The 17085-nt window shown below is 41.8% G+C and overlaps 1 protein-coding gene across 13 annotated transcripts in view; it reads left to right on the top strand.

The window, feature by feature from the left end:
- The window catches only part of SGCD (sarcoglycan delta), a 376562-nt gene extending 362118 nt beyond the window's left edge, over positions 1–14444 (top strand). For all 13 annotated transcript variants that reach the window (XM_061456832.1, XM_061456830.1, XM_061456825.1 and 10 more), the window contains 2 exons: positions 10734–10857; positions 12511–14444. In XM_061456832.1, the coding sequence (XP_061312816.1) occupies positions 10734–10857; positions 12511–12684 (298 nt within the window). In that variant the 3' untranslated portion in view covers positions 12685–14444. The remainder of the gene's footprint in view (positions 1–10733; positions 10858–12510) is intronic.
- Positions 14445–17085: the final 2641 nt, after the last annotated feature.

Raw genomic sequence — 17085 nt, 5'->3', positions numbered from 1 at the left:
TCTATATAGCTCTGATCAGAGGGGGGGAAATGACTACAAATTTATGGTTGACAAGCTTCAGGAAAGGTTCAACAGAGTGTGAAAATTGACATTTAGTAAATAGCAATTCAGCCTTCATGTTTTGTGAAGCTGCTTGAAATAAACTGCAGGTTTTAAACAAAATGTTTGGTCAGATGTTATATTGGATGTTGCTTGTCTCATTACTGCAGTTAATTAAAAGAGGGGACAAAAAGTCAAAGACAGAGTCAATAAGTTTGTTAATAAAGATTTAATTTGGTGGAATCATTATAAATTGACTGTACAATGGATGGATACGCTGTAGGAGTATGAGTGTCTGAAGGTCCATAAATGGGTTTTCAGAAATAGTCATCAGGTTGTAGCCAAATTGTCATGCTAAATAAGCTCTTCAAATCCACTTAGGGAAGTGTGTGCATGTTTCCAAAGGATATCATCAGCAAGTATATGATGCATACAGACACACCTTTTTATACAGAAAGATTTTTATTCTACCGTTTCAAATCCTTTTTAGTTTTGTTATCTCTATATTTCTCATTGTAAGTGATTTACTATTAAATCCAATCTTTTTATAAGAAATAGAATAAATCTTTGGAGAAGTAAATCATCATTGCAGAAAGCACTGTAGGCTGAACCTGTGTGCTATCTGCATGTGGTTTAATCTACCTGACCAAACAGCAGGCAAAAATACCATGACAGGTAGACTTCAAAAAGAATTCTAAAATGGAAATCTAGATTAACACCTCTTCACAGAGCAGTTCTGATGTAAAGACTGCATGCAAAGTACTGATGATAATGATTGCCAGATTTCCATAGCGGTGCACCCCTGCCAGTAATCCTCTCATTTGAGTATATTGGGTTATCACAAGGAAGTGATTTCTCTGTCAGTGATGACATGCTGGTCTGCTCAGCAGGATTATTTAACACCCTAAAACACAGAATAAGACAAAAAGTGCGCTGCCTTCTTCCAAAGTAAAGCAGAAGAATAAGCCAGGAAAGTAGTGAGTTGGCCCAAATTGCCCCAGTGGTCAACCACTGGCTGCACATGAAAGCCACCCCAAAGAAGAGTGCTGTATATAAAGTAACATATATTTTGGGATTAATCTAGCAAGCTTTAGCTGACTTGAGTACCATCTTCCCATCAGGTGTTGTAACTTTAGGCCAACTCAGGTGGCTTTTGTTGTCCTGCCACCATCCAGAAGCCAGTATAAACTTCAGCAAAAAGCCCACTTCAGCCTCAGCCATTACCTCCAGGCTACAACATAGCTGCCCCTCTCCCTGCTCCAATGGCCCAGGGTTGCTCTGTGGTGGCCCCACAGACCTGCTTTGTGATGTATTCACCTCTTCCACATTCCTTATAGCAGCACATCATTAGACATTAGGTAGCAAGTGGTGTCAGTGGCCCCGATGAAGTACTGAGATGACTTGGTTCTGTTTCCTTTTTCCTCTCTGGCTTGGTGGGAATGCATCCAGATGATACCCAATCTTAGCAGCCTCTTCTGTAATTCTGGTTGAAAAGATTTCTTCCAATTTATGCCTTTTAATTAGAAGCTTTCAACCTGTAATTAGAAACTTACACCAGCTCAGCCTCGTTTCTGAAAAATGCATTTGTGGTTTAGGCAATTATGGTAACATAAAAAGTAATTATTTTTCTCCATGTGTGAAATGAGTGTGCTCATTAATGCACCCAACAGGAGGAGGATTTTATTTTGTTTCGATTTGTTTTATTTTACCGCAGGAAGGTAGGTGACAAGGTGTATCAGACAAGCAGAAAAAAGGTGGTTTAGGTATTAGATTGGGCATATCTAACTACCACGCCTGTTACTTTGCCTTGCTGGAAAGGCAGAGAAGCTGTAGTCGGCAGAAGAGGTATGGTCGTGCTGCAGCTCCAAGCCCTCTGGTTAGCCCACATAGCCACAAAGGGATTTCCAGACCATTACTTGACCAGTTTTGACCCAGACTACGTAACTTGTGACAAGAGGCAGTTAGTGGTTAGGTTTTTTGTAATAAAAATAATTACAGGCTCTTAAGTTCCATCTAACGCCATCAGTAGCAGCGCTGTAGCTTAGTTAGAGCTCAGCCTGCTCTGTGATAATGTAATTTACTGCCCCACTTCTGACCATGCCAGGAACATCTGTCCTTTGATTTTCCTCCAGCCAGCGCTGACTCTTTGCTCCTGTATTTCATGATGTCTCATATGGCTGGTTACTGGCAGAGTTCATGTTAACATACAGGGCTATCCAGCAGGGACTGGATCTTCTCAGTCTCACCTACAATTGCTGTGTTCTTATTAATCATGCCCTTGCTCTCAGCTGATAACCCCTCTGCCCAGTGGTGCTCAGGGGCACTGTGCCTCCTCAGGATCTTACACTAGTCTCAGCCAGTGGAGGTTTCCCACCGCATGGCTCACTAACGACTCTGGGTGTTCCAGCTTATCAATTAAGGCTGAAAGATTGAACACCACAGGACAGAGGTAATCCTGCAGGCAGCTCTCTGCTTGGGTTTGGCAGGCACAGCAGGCATTCAGAGCAAGACCGATTTGCTTACAACCCACTGGGTGAGGAGAGTGAAGTTGCAGTCATCTCTACACTTAAAATAGGAATAATTCATTGTGCATCCCTGAATCCATTCCCTGGCCACTTAAACACATTATCTTCTTAAACCACTTCTGTATTTACCACACATCATTTTCAACTATCTCCTAATTTCTATGATAATTTCCTTTCTTGATTTATAAGCAACAGAATTTTTTAATTATCCAGATGGTTTTAATTTTCTCAGTAATATCTTCACTTCGTTAAACATTAATCTCCACTCTTTCTTTTGACAATCTCTACCCTTCACCACTTCTCCAGTTCAGAATGAAACTAGATCTCAACAGTATTTAACAGTACATTTTTCTCCCTAGATAAATTGGGTATCTTCTGCTTGAACTCTAGATTTGTCCTCCAAATACTATATTTGGCTTCTTGTAAACCATTCCAGAAATTACCTGAAAAGTCAGAAAAACCAAACCACAACCCTAAAACATACAGGACAACATTGCATAATTACATCCTCTTCAGCAGTTCTCATGCTGTAGCATGGTAGTCAGTCACAAATAACTTACAATTGTGCTTTGGCTCATGCATGTTTTTCTAGTTTTACTACTTTTTAGATCTCTGAATAAGCCTCAGCTAATGTAAAGTGTACTGAAAGACTGTAACAGGGGAGATGCAGTGTGCTGGGAGGAGCTGCGCACTCCCTTTTCCATGCTGAGGAATGTAGTGCTTTTTAAGAAGAAAATGAAAGCTGTTTCTCACCTCCTTCATGCTGCAAGCTGGTACCTTGCCTACAAACTCCTGTTCCGCATTTGTCTAGTCCCACACAACCCTTCTTTGAATATGAGCTGATTCCTAATGCTGGCTTTGACCTGCTTTGTAGTGCTTTCAAACCGCTCCTGTTGCTCAGTTAGCCCTCCTGGAGTTGCAGTCTCTGAAGAGATATTAAGCTATTTCTCTATATGGTCAGGAGAGTTTTGTTTTAGGAAGAGTTCACTAAACACAGTATCTGTAGCTCAAATTAGGTGAAAAATATATTCGTTGGGCACTGAGCTGAAGTTAGCAAAACCAGCAGCAGGTGTATTACACTTCTCGTGCCTAAGCACTCCTTTTTGTATTGCAGCTGTAAGAGCTCTATTTAAAAAAATAAAAAGAAGAGTGGAAAGGAAAAGAAGAGAGAAAAGGAAAGTTCTAAAACAAGATTTAAGGCATTAGCTTGGGAATGAATTAGCAGAGCTGAAGCAGGGGAAAATGGTCAGGATTTGACTGATGCAGCACACCAGGAGGGCAAGATGGAGCAAGCAGACAGGTACCCACAAACGCATGCGCACACTCAGCTGTTCGTTCATCCATCAGGGACTGCAGCACTGGCAGAGTCCAAGCTGAACTATTCTGCTGCATGTTCACGAGGTTCCCTATCCAAGGAAATATTAAAGCTTATGAACAGTGTTAAGTACAAGGGTAATTTATACTATTTTCTGAATTTCTCTTCCTCTTGACCCAGCTTTGTGCAAATCTCTTTAGCATCTGTGTTACCCAATACAGTTAAGCAAACTTGTCGCACCCCTTGCCATTTGAACCAGACTTATCTCTAGCTCAATTAGAAGACTGTAATTTCCAATAAAGCATCATTAGACCTCTGCTCTTGTCAGGTCTCTGACATTTAACTGGATTTTCCTTAGGTATTAACCATGGTTTGTGGATGATAGCATTGTCCGCTAGATCATATTAGGAATTACATGAGGCTTTGGACCACCAGCCATACAAATCTGTTTCAGAGTATGGCTGCACTGGAATTGTCACTTTGCAGCATAAACACTGGAAACTGTATGGAGATACATGCTCTCAATATCAGTATTTACAGCAATAGGCAGGATTTACAATTGGATGACATGATAATAATATATCCTTGTTTACTTCTGTAATTAATGTTCCTAAAGAAAATACTCTGGAAACCTTCCATAAGCAAGATTTATTTCTGTTGATTGAGACTGTAATCAGATGTCCCTATTCAAACAGTAATTGGTGTGCTTCATTAACATGTAGTTGAAAACAAGATTTATGTCAATGCTAGGCAGTAAATAACAGGGATACGTTTCCTAATTAGCAGTGATCTCTTCTGTAAGCTCTCAGAATACTTGCTGCTTTTGTACTGGGCCATATACTTCATACCTTGTCAAAATCATGGTATCTTGGAAAAAGGGATTGTGCATTATGCCGCTTTGATTTGAACCTCTTTCTCTGATGTACCAAGACCAGATGCCTTTTCTTTTCTTTCCTGTTTTATATTTATATTATACTTATATTGTAGCTTATTTTGTCCTTACAAAATGGCAGTACCTTCCAGTAGGAAGGGAATCCAATGATGAAGCGTAAAGCTCAGGGCAGAGCATTTTGCTTTTTGGGAGATGACAGGACTTTGCTTGAACTTATGATCCACTGAGGTTTTACCAGGTGAGCCCAGACCCAACCCATTGTTCCTTCTCCCAAACTTTTTCCGTTCCAATACAAGCAAAGGTAAGACAAATTTAAAAGAAAGGGGGAAAAAGCATTGTAGAAATAGAAACTAAGTATGGGGATTTTGCAACTCAGTAAAAGCTCCATTAACTTCTGGTTAAGTATTGTGTTTTCCTCTATGAATAGATCTATCTAAGATAACACACAAATAATGGAGTCAGAAGAACAAGTCACTGCAAGTGGGTGATCCCACTGATTTCATCAAAACAAGGGAGATAGAAAACAAACTTCAACCTGAGGTACTAGTTCATTATTGCAAATTGACGGAGCTCTACGTTTACTTGCTAGCATAATTTACCAATTGTATGAGATGTAAGCAGGCACAGTGGTAACACTGGCTAATTTTATGCTCAATGTGAAATCTTACAGCTGGTCAGATGGATACCATAAGAAATAATTAGAGTCATTAGAAATAATGGGCTACAGCTGCAGTAATGCATGCTCTATTCTCAGTCCAGAGGTTTCTAAACAAAATTAAATTAGCTCACATTACCACACTGCTGCATCATATGCCTCTCACCTCCCGAGAGTAAACGTCTCCTTCCATTTCCATACTGCAAGCCAAGTTTGTGCCCCACACAGCAAAATCCTCTCATGGGGACAAGTATTCTGAAGCTTGAGGCCATTCCTTGTAAAAAAAAAAAAAAAAAATGAAAGGATAAAAATAAATAAAATAAAAAGTAATAGGTCCTCAGATCACATCAGCCGTTGAAGATCATCTCTCTACTGTGCTGCAGTCCTTGGTACCAGCCACTCGTTGCAGGTCCTGTTTGCGTCAATGCTGGACCCTGAACTATTTGGATTAAACTTTCTTTTTTTAAAGAAATTGTGTCCACTTCATTGGAAGCACATCAGCAGCCCCTAGCTGCTGGTGGTACTGCCTTCAACATCTGTTATATCCTCTTTTCTCCCCAAATTCAAAAGGCTATTCATAATAGTAAGGAAAACAACGCATTATCCTGGGGAAGAGGACAGGGACAATGAGGAAATATAATCCATGCTACTGGAGTGATTAATGGCACTGTTTATGATGAAGGAAATGAAAACTAAAAATCTGGATAAGTAATGCTCTTTCCAAGAGGATGATGACTTTCAGGGAAACCACAGTACAAATGCATGTGCTGACCTCCTTTGAATTATTGCTGAAGTTTTCAAAGCAAAGCACTGAAAACTTTGCTCCCTTATTGATTCCCAGGAGCACAAAACTTCCAGCAGTAGCAGGAGAGGGCTCACTGTGAGATACACAGGTGCCATCACTTCTCTTTAAAATGAGAGATGCTTCAGTGGTAGGTTTGAGTAAAAGGGCTTAAGAGGCACATTTGGCACTGTCCGTTAAGCATGGTAAGCTGGAGGAAGGCTTCCCTTGCGTATATCATCTCACACATCGGTATGCAGGCCCACTGTGGGCAGTGGGAGGAACAAGACTAACAGTATTTTTGATGAAGGTAAGAGCCTAATATTGCAGTTTTGGAAAGATCACTTATCCGTCTGCCAGCCATCTATCTTTGGCTGTGGTACTTACCTGGCCTCAGTTATTACAGTATGTAACTGCTTCACAACCACTAATGTATTTACCTTTTCATCCTCCCTATGGAGCTGGGAAGTGCTATTACCTCTGTTGCAGAACTAAGAACTGAGATTAAGGGTCAGATTTGTTATGGCATTTAGGTGCTTAATGGGATTTTCAAAATCCATGCTGTAATAAGTGGAACCTGGGTAGTTTGATAGTTATGAAAACCCTGTTACTTGTGTCTTACAGGCTGGGATCCGTAGGAGAGGTTCCCATGTTGTGGGTAGTCACCAAGATAGGAGACTGTTTCTTCATCCACCTACTAGGAGACTGTAGGTGGGACAGGAGCAATTTTGACAGCAGTTCTTTGTCCTGAATTCAGCAAGCTGTAACTCTGTGCTTAGCAGTGATTTTACCTTCCTTGCCCAGCTCTGTGAGAGAGGTCAGAATTTGTTCCTGGCAATACTGGAGCAAAACTAAGCAGCACCCATGGTCAATAAAAAGGGCTTATGTGCCAGTTGCTGGGATGTAAAATTCAAGAGCAGGAGCAAATAATGAAACAATCTATATTCATGCAGCCACCTTCCCAGCCTCCTGCTGTAAGTACAGGCTTACACCTAACAGGGAGATGTGAATCCTATTGAAAGCTCCAGCATATGACCCTGGCAAACAAATGTTGTTTTTGAACAAATTGTCTATTCATCACTAAATCATTTTCTTTCATTATTAGTCTCCAAATTGGTTCTGCTCTGGAAGACAGAATTAGGTTTTAAAGGAGAGTGTCTCTTAAACACTTGATTCAAATGAAAGTATTAGGTAAACATTACTCAACCCCCCAAGAGCATAAAGTCCTCAACTGCTTTCTCTGGCTTTGCACAGATTTTTTTAGCTCCTTGCTTAAAGTCAGGTATCTCAGAGATTCATTTGGGATATTAGAAAATAATCAAACTAAATCCCTTACAATCATACGCCTCTGAAATGCCAAGGAAAAATATATTTAGACCTTTTCATCCTCCTTTACAGTTATCATAAACTGGGACAAAAGTCCCATACAAACGGGTGGAGTTACACCAGTGTTGAACATGTAAGAGAGAGAAGAGTCAGGCTCCAGACCCACAGCACAAGGACAAAACCGTGTGGGCTGCAAGCCCAAGTTTCTCATAGTTGGAAGAACCTGTTTGCTGTTATAGTGCTTGCACTCATTTGCATAGTTTTAAGGTTCTAAAAAAAGGGGGGAGGGGGGTCAAAATTGTGTTTTTAACATTGAAGGGATTGAGTTTGGTTAATTCAGCGTATCAGCAGGATTGCAGCTTTCGGAGCTAGTGATTTAGGATGGCAGAGATGGGGCCAGCCCAGCTAACTTCAAAAGGCACATGGTACTGCAGGGAGCAGGGTGGGTTATGGAGCAGCAGCAAAGCCCCCGCATCATTTGCTGGTCTCACAGTGCACTGTGGACTGTTGGGAGGTGCTTGAGAGGGTCCTTTGGGCCTCTGTGAGGTAAGAAGTTGTGCAGGGATTAGGATGTATCTAAAATTGTGGGGTTTCTTCAGTGTTTGTGAGATGATGGTATTCTGCCTGCAGGTTTTCACTGGGTGGACGAGGGAGAAATAACTCAGTCACTTTGTTGGTAAGAAAAGAGAATAAAACCTGGGGACAGTGTTGTCTAATAGGTTCCCAGGTACTTGGTAGGTCGTTGAAAGCATGAATTTAACTTAGTTGAATGTTAGGGGGATCTGTATCCACAGGGGAGGATCTTCAAGAAGGCCCTCTTTGATCCCCCTCCACTGTGGGAACACATTCCCCAATTTCCCAGCTCTCTACACTCTCCAGTAAGGCACTGGTGTGGGACTGGGAAGCTCCTCCTGTACAGAGCACAAATTGAGTGCTTGCTGCTGCAAATGAGTGCATTTGCACTGTGGTGACTGAATGCTGTTTTGAACTTACAAGATCTGTTTCTCAGTGGGCAGAAGAGCTACAAGATTAACAGATGAACAAATGCATTGAGACAGCCAAGACATCAAAGAAATTGAAGAGTCACTAATATGCTGGAGAGCTGCAGTCACCTGGCTGTGGTTCTTAGGAATTGTTTTATCCTCAGATTAGCTCAGCTGTCTTGGGGTTTGGACACATCCTCTGGTGAATTTAGCTACAGAGACTTCAGACACAACTGGCCCCAGCTTTCTGTTTCAACTCTGGAGGATCCTGCCTGTGAAGCAGGAGTGGATGTGTGCCTGCATCCCAGCCACTGCAGCTCAGATCCTGGGGGCTTAGTGCAGGCAGAGGGTCCTGCATTTTTCAGGGTAAGCCTGTGAGCTACACCACTGAAGATGGGAATATACTGTATCCCTGGGGAGAAGTCCATAGAGAAAATGTGGGGCAGACAGAGTGTTCACCCTAATGAATGCATGTTCCAGAGCCCTATGGCTGTGGGCTCTGGCTGGTTTTGCCATAAAGAAATTCTAACAGATATTGGAAAGGCAATTACTGCAATTGGAAGGTCAGAAGGAATCATATCCCGGGTATCACTATTTAATGGCAATCACTCTTTGCAAGCTTTTACTCCTTCAAGCAATCTGCAATTCAGTCGTGGGAGTGGTGGGAAGTGAGTAGCAGCAGTTTTAACCTCAGAAACCAGACAAGGGGTGATTCCAGAGGAGGGATCAGAAGAAGGTTTACATAAAGTGTAGCTTCCCTAAAGAAAGCAAATAAAAAGCAGCTCAGAAAGATTGTGCAGAGACTGGTAACCGTGAGAGCATGCTCATTCCTTTGGCTGCGTATGCCTCAGTTCTTCCCTGAAATTTAGATTTAGTTGAGTCAGCCACGAAATTACGGGTGAGTTTGGTATATTGAGGGGAAGGTGCTCAAAAAGCAGCAATATGAAGACAGCAACAAGAGGGAAAGCCATAAATTGAAAAGTGCCACACAGAGGGAACTCTGCCTTTGCTTTATTGAACTGTTGGCTGCAATAAATACAGATCAATTTATTCAGCTCTCCCTCAGTCTCCCATAATGTTGTCTCAGTACTAGCAGGAGTCCATTTAAGGATACACTGACTTGCACAAATGGTTATATATGAGGAGCAGAGAAACAGCTGAAGTGCCACAGCAGTGATGCAAGCCAGTCCTAAAAGCTGCCTGAGTGGGCTGGGTGGCTGTGTGCTGCCCTGTGCTTTGGTTTTGTTGGTGCTGCAAGCCTGAAGCAGTCAAAGCAGAGCAGCTTCTGATCCAGCCTGCCTGCCTGCTTCACGTGGGGAGATCATAGTCTAAGTTCTGTGATGGTACAGTAAATAAATGGTGATAAAATCAACAAAGAGGATATTCTCAAAGAGGGGGAATTGTTTTTTATTATCATTTTCAATGCAGAAAGTAATAAGAGAGCGTATTATAAAGAAGAGAAGAAACAAGTATAATACAAGCCTTATGAATGGATAATCAGTAAGGAAGACTGAACCTTTCACTTCCACATCTTGCAGCATTAACCCCAGTTGCCTGAAATAAAAGGTTTGGCTATGTTAAACAGTGCTATACCAGAGTTATCAGATACCTGTGTGGTGTATCCATGGTTTGGAGGGGTCAAAGCACTACAGAGAGGAGCTTGTTTGTGAGCAGCATGATGTAAGCATAGGACTGGACATCAGGCGCTTGGGATCTTCAGCCTGGTTGTTTTCATTGATTTCTTTATGTCCTTTAAGCTCTTCCAAACCTCGTGTTATAGGGAGTCAAGACAAATAATTTGTTCCTTCTTGAGCCATGGTTTGAGGAACAAGAGTGTTGTACTGTCTGTGTAGGTGTCCTGCTTTGCTAATATACCCCGTTAACACTGATTAGTTAGAAATCTGAACTTGCAGATGAGCAAGCTGATCATGGGGGGAGCTTTATTGTACCTTGCATCTTGACCCAGCATAGCAAAGTTGATAATTTCGTATCAGAAATACGGAGATTAATTGCACCAATCTGCAATTAGCAGATTGGATTTGTGATGTGTTTTACCAGATTGTGCATGAATTCTTCCCACTGTCTAAACCAGCTATGGATCTGAGCAGCAGCAGGTCCTAAGGTGCCATGAAATGGACAGTCAGGCTCTGCAAGATGACAGCCTGAGACTGAACATGAATATTCAACCCACCAGGCTAACTCCCCTCTCTGTTACAGACTGGAGTCACCTACACGTGCACTGGTGATGGAGGCTCCAAAAGGCATCGAGATCAACGCCGAGGCCGGCAGCTTGAAAGCCACATGCAGGACAGAGCTCAGGCTGGAATCCAAAGATGGAGAGGTAAGCAAAGCACGGCAAGCCCTGCAGCAAAGCCAGACCAAGCCACAGATCTGCAGATCCCCTTCTGGGTCACTGAGCAGCTGCATTTGAAACACTGGTATGAGAGCACTGGTGCAGCACGACTTCCTAGCTTAGTTTCTGCTAGCAGTGATTAAACAGCTCATATGTAAATGAGATGCTCTGTGGCAAAGGCTGATTCATTATTTTTAAAGTGCTTGGATAATAGCATCTGTTGTTCAAGCAGATTTACGTGGCTGTAAAATACAGACTGCTCCTAAATTCTTTGTTTCCTTGTCACTTTAAAACAAGATTTACTTGGCCAACGTAATTAAATCTTTTATCATACATTTTTCTATAAGAAAAGCTTAATTCACCAGTATTGATCTGAAAAGCTTTTGTAGCTGATGTTTTCATTTTGGAAAGAAAGGGATCATTAGGAGACACAGGTTGTTGCTGCACTAGGTAAGATCCCAAAGGGGAAGAGAGACTAAGTAAAACTGACAACATAGAACAAAAGTAAAATAGATGTTGAATTAAGTCTCTTCTGGTGTGTCAAAAATACATGGGCACATGGTTCTCATCCCCTCTTCCTGCCAGAGTGATGGAAGATACTGGAGGATGTAGCTAAGGAGCCCCCACTGGGAACCCACCAAGGGCCTCAACAGGAGGAGCTTCCCATTGAAGATGAACCTCTGGCAGTAGGGCTTCAACATAAGCTAAAGTTTTTCTATCTTAGTACCAGGTGTAATAAACAGAATGGGATTTCTACTGCAGTTCTGTTATCTCTAAACATTTGCATTTTAAGACGTTCTAAACCCAGACCACTGGTGTTAACCAAAAAACTGACAAAAATTCAAAAACCCCCAACCAAGTGACCTAATACAATAAAGTTGAAGTCCAAGGCATTTCACTACTGCAAGAAGTTATCTTAATGTTTTTAACACTAAGTTGATTTTAAAATTCATATATTGACCTGTCTCTCTCAGGAGATAGATGGTTGAATGATAAAACTGGAGACTCTTACTGTAATTGAGGATAAGAGCAAATACAGTTGCTCTGGTGTGCAGGTTATCTTACTGTGCTCTTCTTAGTGATGGTAGAGCGCTCCCCTGTAGCTGCCATGTGTCTAAAAGCTGCCACAGGTTTGCTTTTATGTTCTGTTTTATAAGGAAAAATTCAGTTCTGTTACAGCATTTAAGTTCTTTTTAACAAACATGAAAGTGTTACAGATATATATAAAATACACATAAAAGTCAGCACTATGAACCTGACAGCATAACTGGCAATGGGATCACAGTGCCAGAAGTCCTGGTGGGGGAGTGAAGTCGTTATGTGCACCTGAACTATGCAGGGATGCCACACAGCAGTGAGATAACTCTAGTTGGGTTCACCCAAACATGGAGATGTCCCAGGAAGCTACAAGACAGGAAAATGCAGTGGGTAGATTAGCAGAAACAAACTGGAGGTGTTGGGCATCTCATGGTAAAGGCCAGTAACATGCTCACCCAGATTTGTATCAGTATTAATACAGTTGCCTACCCAGTGTTTGTGGTAGCTGAGTTGTCTGACGGAAGCTTCTTTGAACACAAGATCAAAAATAACAGCTCTCCACTAATTCTGTCTCTCTCTTTCTTTCCCCACCTCCGCCTTCAGATAACGTTGAATTCTGCAAAAATCAAACTACCTAACTTGCCTCAAGGATCTTCCTCTTCTGCAGGGTCCAGGCAAAAAATCTACGAGCTCTGTGTGTGTCCCAATGGGAGGTTGTTTCTGTCGCAGGCAGGCACTAGCTCAACCTGCCAGATAAATACAAGCGTCTGCCTTTGAGAGACAATTTGCAGAGTGGGGGCATCGCAGGCAGCACAAAAGCCAGTTCTGGTCTCACAGATTGCAGCTGCCAACTATTTTTACTAGAACACAGAAAGCCTATCAAAGACTTTTTTTGTGTGTGCGCGCGGGTGTGTGTGAATATATATATAAAAATATATATATAAAATATATATATATATATATCCTCTGTGTAAAATGATGTTTCAGTACAAGGAATCCCAGGGTGACCCTGTTACATTTGTGTAGCATTTCTCTTTCCCATAGCAAAATTTACTGGTACAATCTGCTGAATTGGATTTGATGCTCCCTTGGAACCTTCTGTATTAATATAGTCTAATGATCACCCCTTGGTTTTGATCATGTTCTCAGAGCAGTGGGATTGTTGGCTGGGCAAGACCCTGGAACCGATGTAGACCCACCAACATATAAAGGGAAGAGAAGCATCTCTGATAATTTTTGCACCATTAAATCAGTGGCATGAAAAAAACAAAAAGGAAAAACTAATCAAGCAGATGTGATGTACTCATCACATAGAGTGATCCAAGGTACCTGAGGTTAAATTACTCTCTAATTTTCACCTGAAGCATGGCTCCCTGCTGGGAGAGATGGATTGCTCTTGGTCAGTAGAAAAGCCCAAATCTTGCTGGAATAATCCTGTATTTTTCTAAAGGGTTTTGAGACTTGCCTGTGCATGGCCAAGGATGCCTTTTGCTATTCAGATGTGATGTATTAGCTCTAAGCCTGACCTGAAGTCATCTCTCTGCTAACAAAACTGGCACTGCATCTAGTTCTTGGAAGGAAAAAACCAAAGTGAATGTTGGATTAACTAGAAAAATCCTGAATCTCCTTAATTGACATGTGTCCTGGATCACTCTCCATTAGCACCTTTAACCTTGAGAAGATTAGGTGTGAAGGCATGAAGATTTAAGATTTGGACATTGCCTATCAGTACCCGTAGAAACAGAGAGAAATACTTATTCTACCCATAGAAACTAAGAAATTTGTACAGATAAGATGTGTAATGTAGGTGCTACGCCAAAATTCTTGTAATCTTTCTTTTCAGGTTATACAGTCCAAGGTCACTTAAATTTGATGGGAGACTGCAAATATCAGAGATGCTGACGATGAAACAGACTTCTTTAAGGATTTATAAAGATTGTAGCAAAGCAGATTACTGGAAAGCAAGGGCTTTGGATTCTGGTTCCTCTAGAATTTGAGCCCCCAAAACTTTGTGGCTGCATTTTTCCTTATTTTAAATTCTAGGAGTCACAGGATAAAACAGGAAGTCTGATCTGGTAACATTACTTTCACTGTTCAAGTTTTGAAAACTAATGAGAAGAGCCCAGACCTTTGAATTCTGATCCATAATTGCATCTCCATGCATATAAAAATCTCTGCAAAATAAATGTATTAATTACTGCAAAAGTACCCAAGTTGCAGTAAATCTCATGAGGACAGCAAGGTTTCTAAGCCACTGAGACACTTTTGAAAGTATTACCTCATGTGCAGATATGACAGATCAGTGCCCATCCCTAGTGATGTCTAAGCAAAGCTGGTATTCTTCAAGCGATCTTCAAGATAAAATGTAGCTGACAGAAATCTTTAGAAATAATTTAGCCCATTCTTTTTTTACAGTTTTCTACATAATTTCTTGCCATCTGGAGAGTACCAGGGTTTGATTTTTGTTTTAAATGAACAGTTCTGGCTTAATCCAAAACTGACTGGACTCAAAGGAAAGATTTCTGTGGAGTTTAGTTTAGATGCATCTAATGCATCATGTTTAGTTTAGAGAGCATCACTCTGATTAAATTTATTCCTGTAATGCTTTCAGATTAATTAACAAACTCAATCTATTTGTTAATGAATTATTCCTGTAATTATTATGTCTTGAGCTAATGTTTGAATGCAAAGGGTCACCCAGGATAACAATTGTATTGGGACACAGGACTATACCATCTCTGTTCAAAGAGGGGAATTGTGCCTATGCCTTAAGTCAATGCACTCAGCAAGGAGAAGCACATCATATTTATCTTGTTATTAAAACTAGTTTATTTGGGGGGAGGGACAGGAGGGTGTCTTGGGAACTGGTTGTGCAACTTAAAACAGATATTAATGAAATGTGTTAAGACTGTAGGGGCATCTAAGAGTGATACAGAGTTGGGTTTTTTTTTACCATGTTAAATATAGCAAAATACTGTGTATGTTACCTCTGGGACCACAAGTGAAGTCCCATTCATAGTCCCACATTTACTGTAGATTTTTTTCCCCGTTTCACTTAATAGTGAACACAAACCTTCTAGTGACAGCAGCCCAGTTCATAAATAAATCCCATGTGATCAGTTCTGAAGACATTGCTGCAGGAAGAGTAGAACGACTTGATTTAACTTCCCCACCCTTGAGAGCATTCCTGCTGGTGAGGAAGGCAGGGCTGGAGTGACCCAGCAGGGAGGCTGTGTCCTGACTTCCATGCTCCACTCCTGAGAGGCCAGTGGCTCAGTCCTCATCCCCATGCACCCTCGAGCTGCTCTGGTGAGGATTTCCATCCCAATAAATACATTTTGAGTGGCGGGTCTTTTCAGCTGGGCTCTTGGATGAGGTTATCACGTTCTTGTATCATGAAGGCCATGGAACTGCTTAAGGACATTTATTTTGGTATGCATTTCTATGGGGGAGCTGTTAGGGAACAACCGAAACATCTGTGCCATCACTGCAGATGCTTCTCTGAAGTGAACAAAGGGTACCTTAATTATGTCTACGCAAGGGTGTTCTGGTTGCTACAATATGTTTTGCAATCATATAGCATCTTAAAAAGCATAAAATTATATGTTGTGTTGAAAGACAAGGAATTGTTGAATTGTTGCTAGAATGATTGATCTCGTATAGAGACTTGTAAATCATTTGAGCCCCACTTGAGTTGCAAGACAGAGGTTTAGATGATGCTGCCTGCGCTTGTGTTGGCCACTTGATTAGTCTCCTGCTGTTCAGTGAGTGGCAAACACAACTACAGGCTGAGCAGAGAACGGATTCAGAGCACTCCTGAGGAGAAGGTCTTGGGGGTGTTGATTAAGAAGAAGCTCAACATGACCCAGCAGTGTGCACTTGCAGCCCAGAAAGCCAGCCGTATCCTGGGCTGCATCGAAAGAAACATGACCAGCAAGTCAAGGGGAGGAAATCTCCCCCTCTACTCTGCTCTCGTGAGATTCCACCTGGAGAACCGAGTCCAGCTCTGGGGCCCCAAACATAAGAAGAACGCAGACATCTTGGAGTCCTGAGGAGACCACAAAATTGCTCCAAGGGCTGAAGTACCTCTGCTATGGGGACAGGCTGAGATAATTGGGATGGTTCAGCCTGGAGAAGAGAAGGCTCTGGGGACACCTTAGAGCAGTCTTCTAATGCCTAAAGGAGTCAACAAGAAATCCAGAGAGGGGTTTTTGGCAAGGGCCTGTAGGGACAGGAGAAGGGAGAATGGCCTTAACCTGCCAGAGGAGAAATCTAGATTAGATGTTAGGAAAAACTTCTTCATTATGAGGGTGGTGAGACCCTGGCACAGGTTGCCTTGAGAAATTGTGGCTGCTCCATCCCATGCATGAGGGTCGCTTTTCCTCCTGCCTTGCCCAGGAATCCCTCACAGTTGCTGTACCTGTCTGGGTTGGTTTTCCCTGAGTTCATTTAAATTCGAGCCTTCCTGCCTGGAATTTCAAAAATGATCAAGGATTTGTGTGTATTTCTTTGTGAATCGGCCCTGCATTTGCTATTTGGGGAGGTGGCGTTTATCCCAAGCAAGAGTTTAGTTTTACCTAAGGCAAAGCTGGGGTGGATGGTGAATTTGTTTCTACTGAGCTCAATGCAAGAGATGCTGATGACTTTGTGGCCTGAGCTGGGGCAGGAGCTGAATGGGTGACAGTTCAGGGACCTAGCACTGACTCAGCACTGTGTGCAGGTCTGCATTGCAGCTGTGAGCATGAAAACCCCATTGAAATGCTAATCTAGGGGCTGTCATACTAATGTCAATATACCTTAGGCAATCATGAATACTGCAGTATTCATAAATGCATTCATATAACTCTTAAACTTTAAAGGGCTTCAGGACCTTGTTAAATTTGCTTTAAATATGACACTTTATTAAGACAGGAAAATGACTGTTGGTGCTCACCTATGCTCAGTACCTTATCCATAGGTAGTGTATGACCCTTCAGCTCTCATAGGTGAGTTAGGATGGTTTTCTACAGCAAAAAGACTGCCATTAGCAAAAGCAGAGATTCTAATGACTATACAAGTTAATCCATTCTCCAAGTTTCTTTGCGAGTTGTTTTTTGGTTGGTTCTCTTTTCCGACACTTTCTGAAGTATAACACCCAATGAGATGGGTAGCTTTAGAATACAAAGAAATGTTAACACT

This window comes from Pezoporus flaviventris, unplaced genomic scaffold (assembly GCF_033815535.1).
Source record: "Pezoporus flaviventris isolate CSIRO_AGI_PZ_B2104156 unplaced genomic scaffold, CSIRO_AGI_Pfla_v1 ptg000023l, whole genome shotgun sequence".
NCBI classification, from domain to species: Eukaryota; Metazoa; Chordata; class Aves; order Psittaciformes; family Psittacidae; genus Pezoporus; species Pezoporus flaviventris.
The sequence above is the reverse complement of the archived record's forward strand: the minus strand, read 5'-3'. Positions and strand labels throughout refer to the sequence as shown.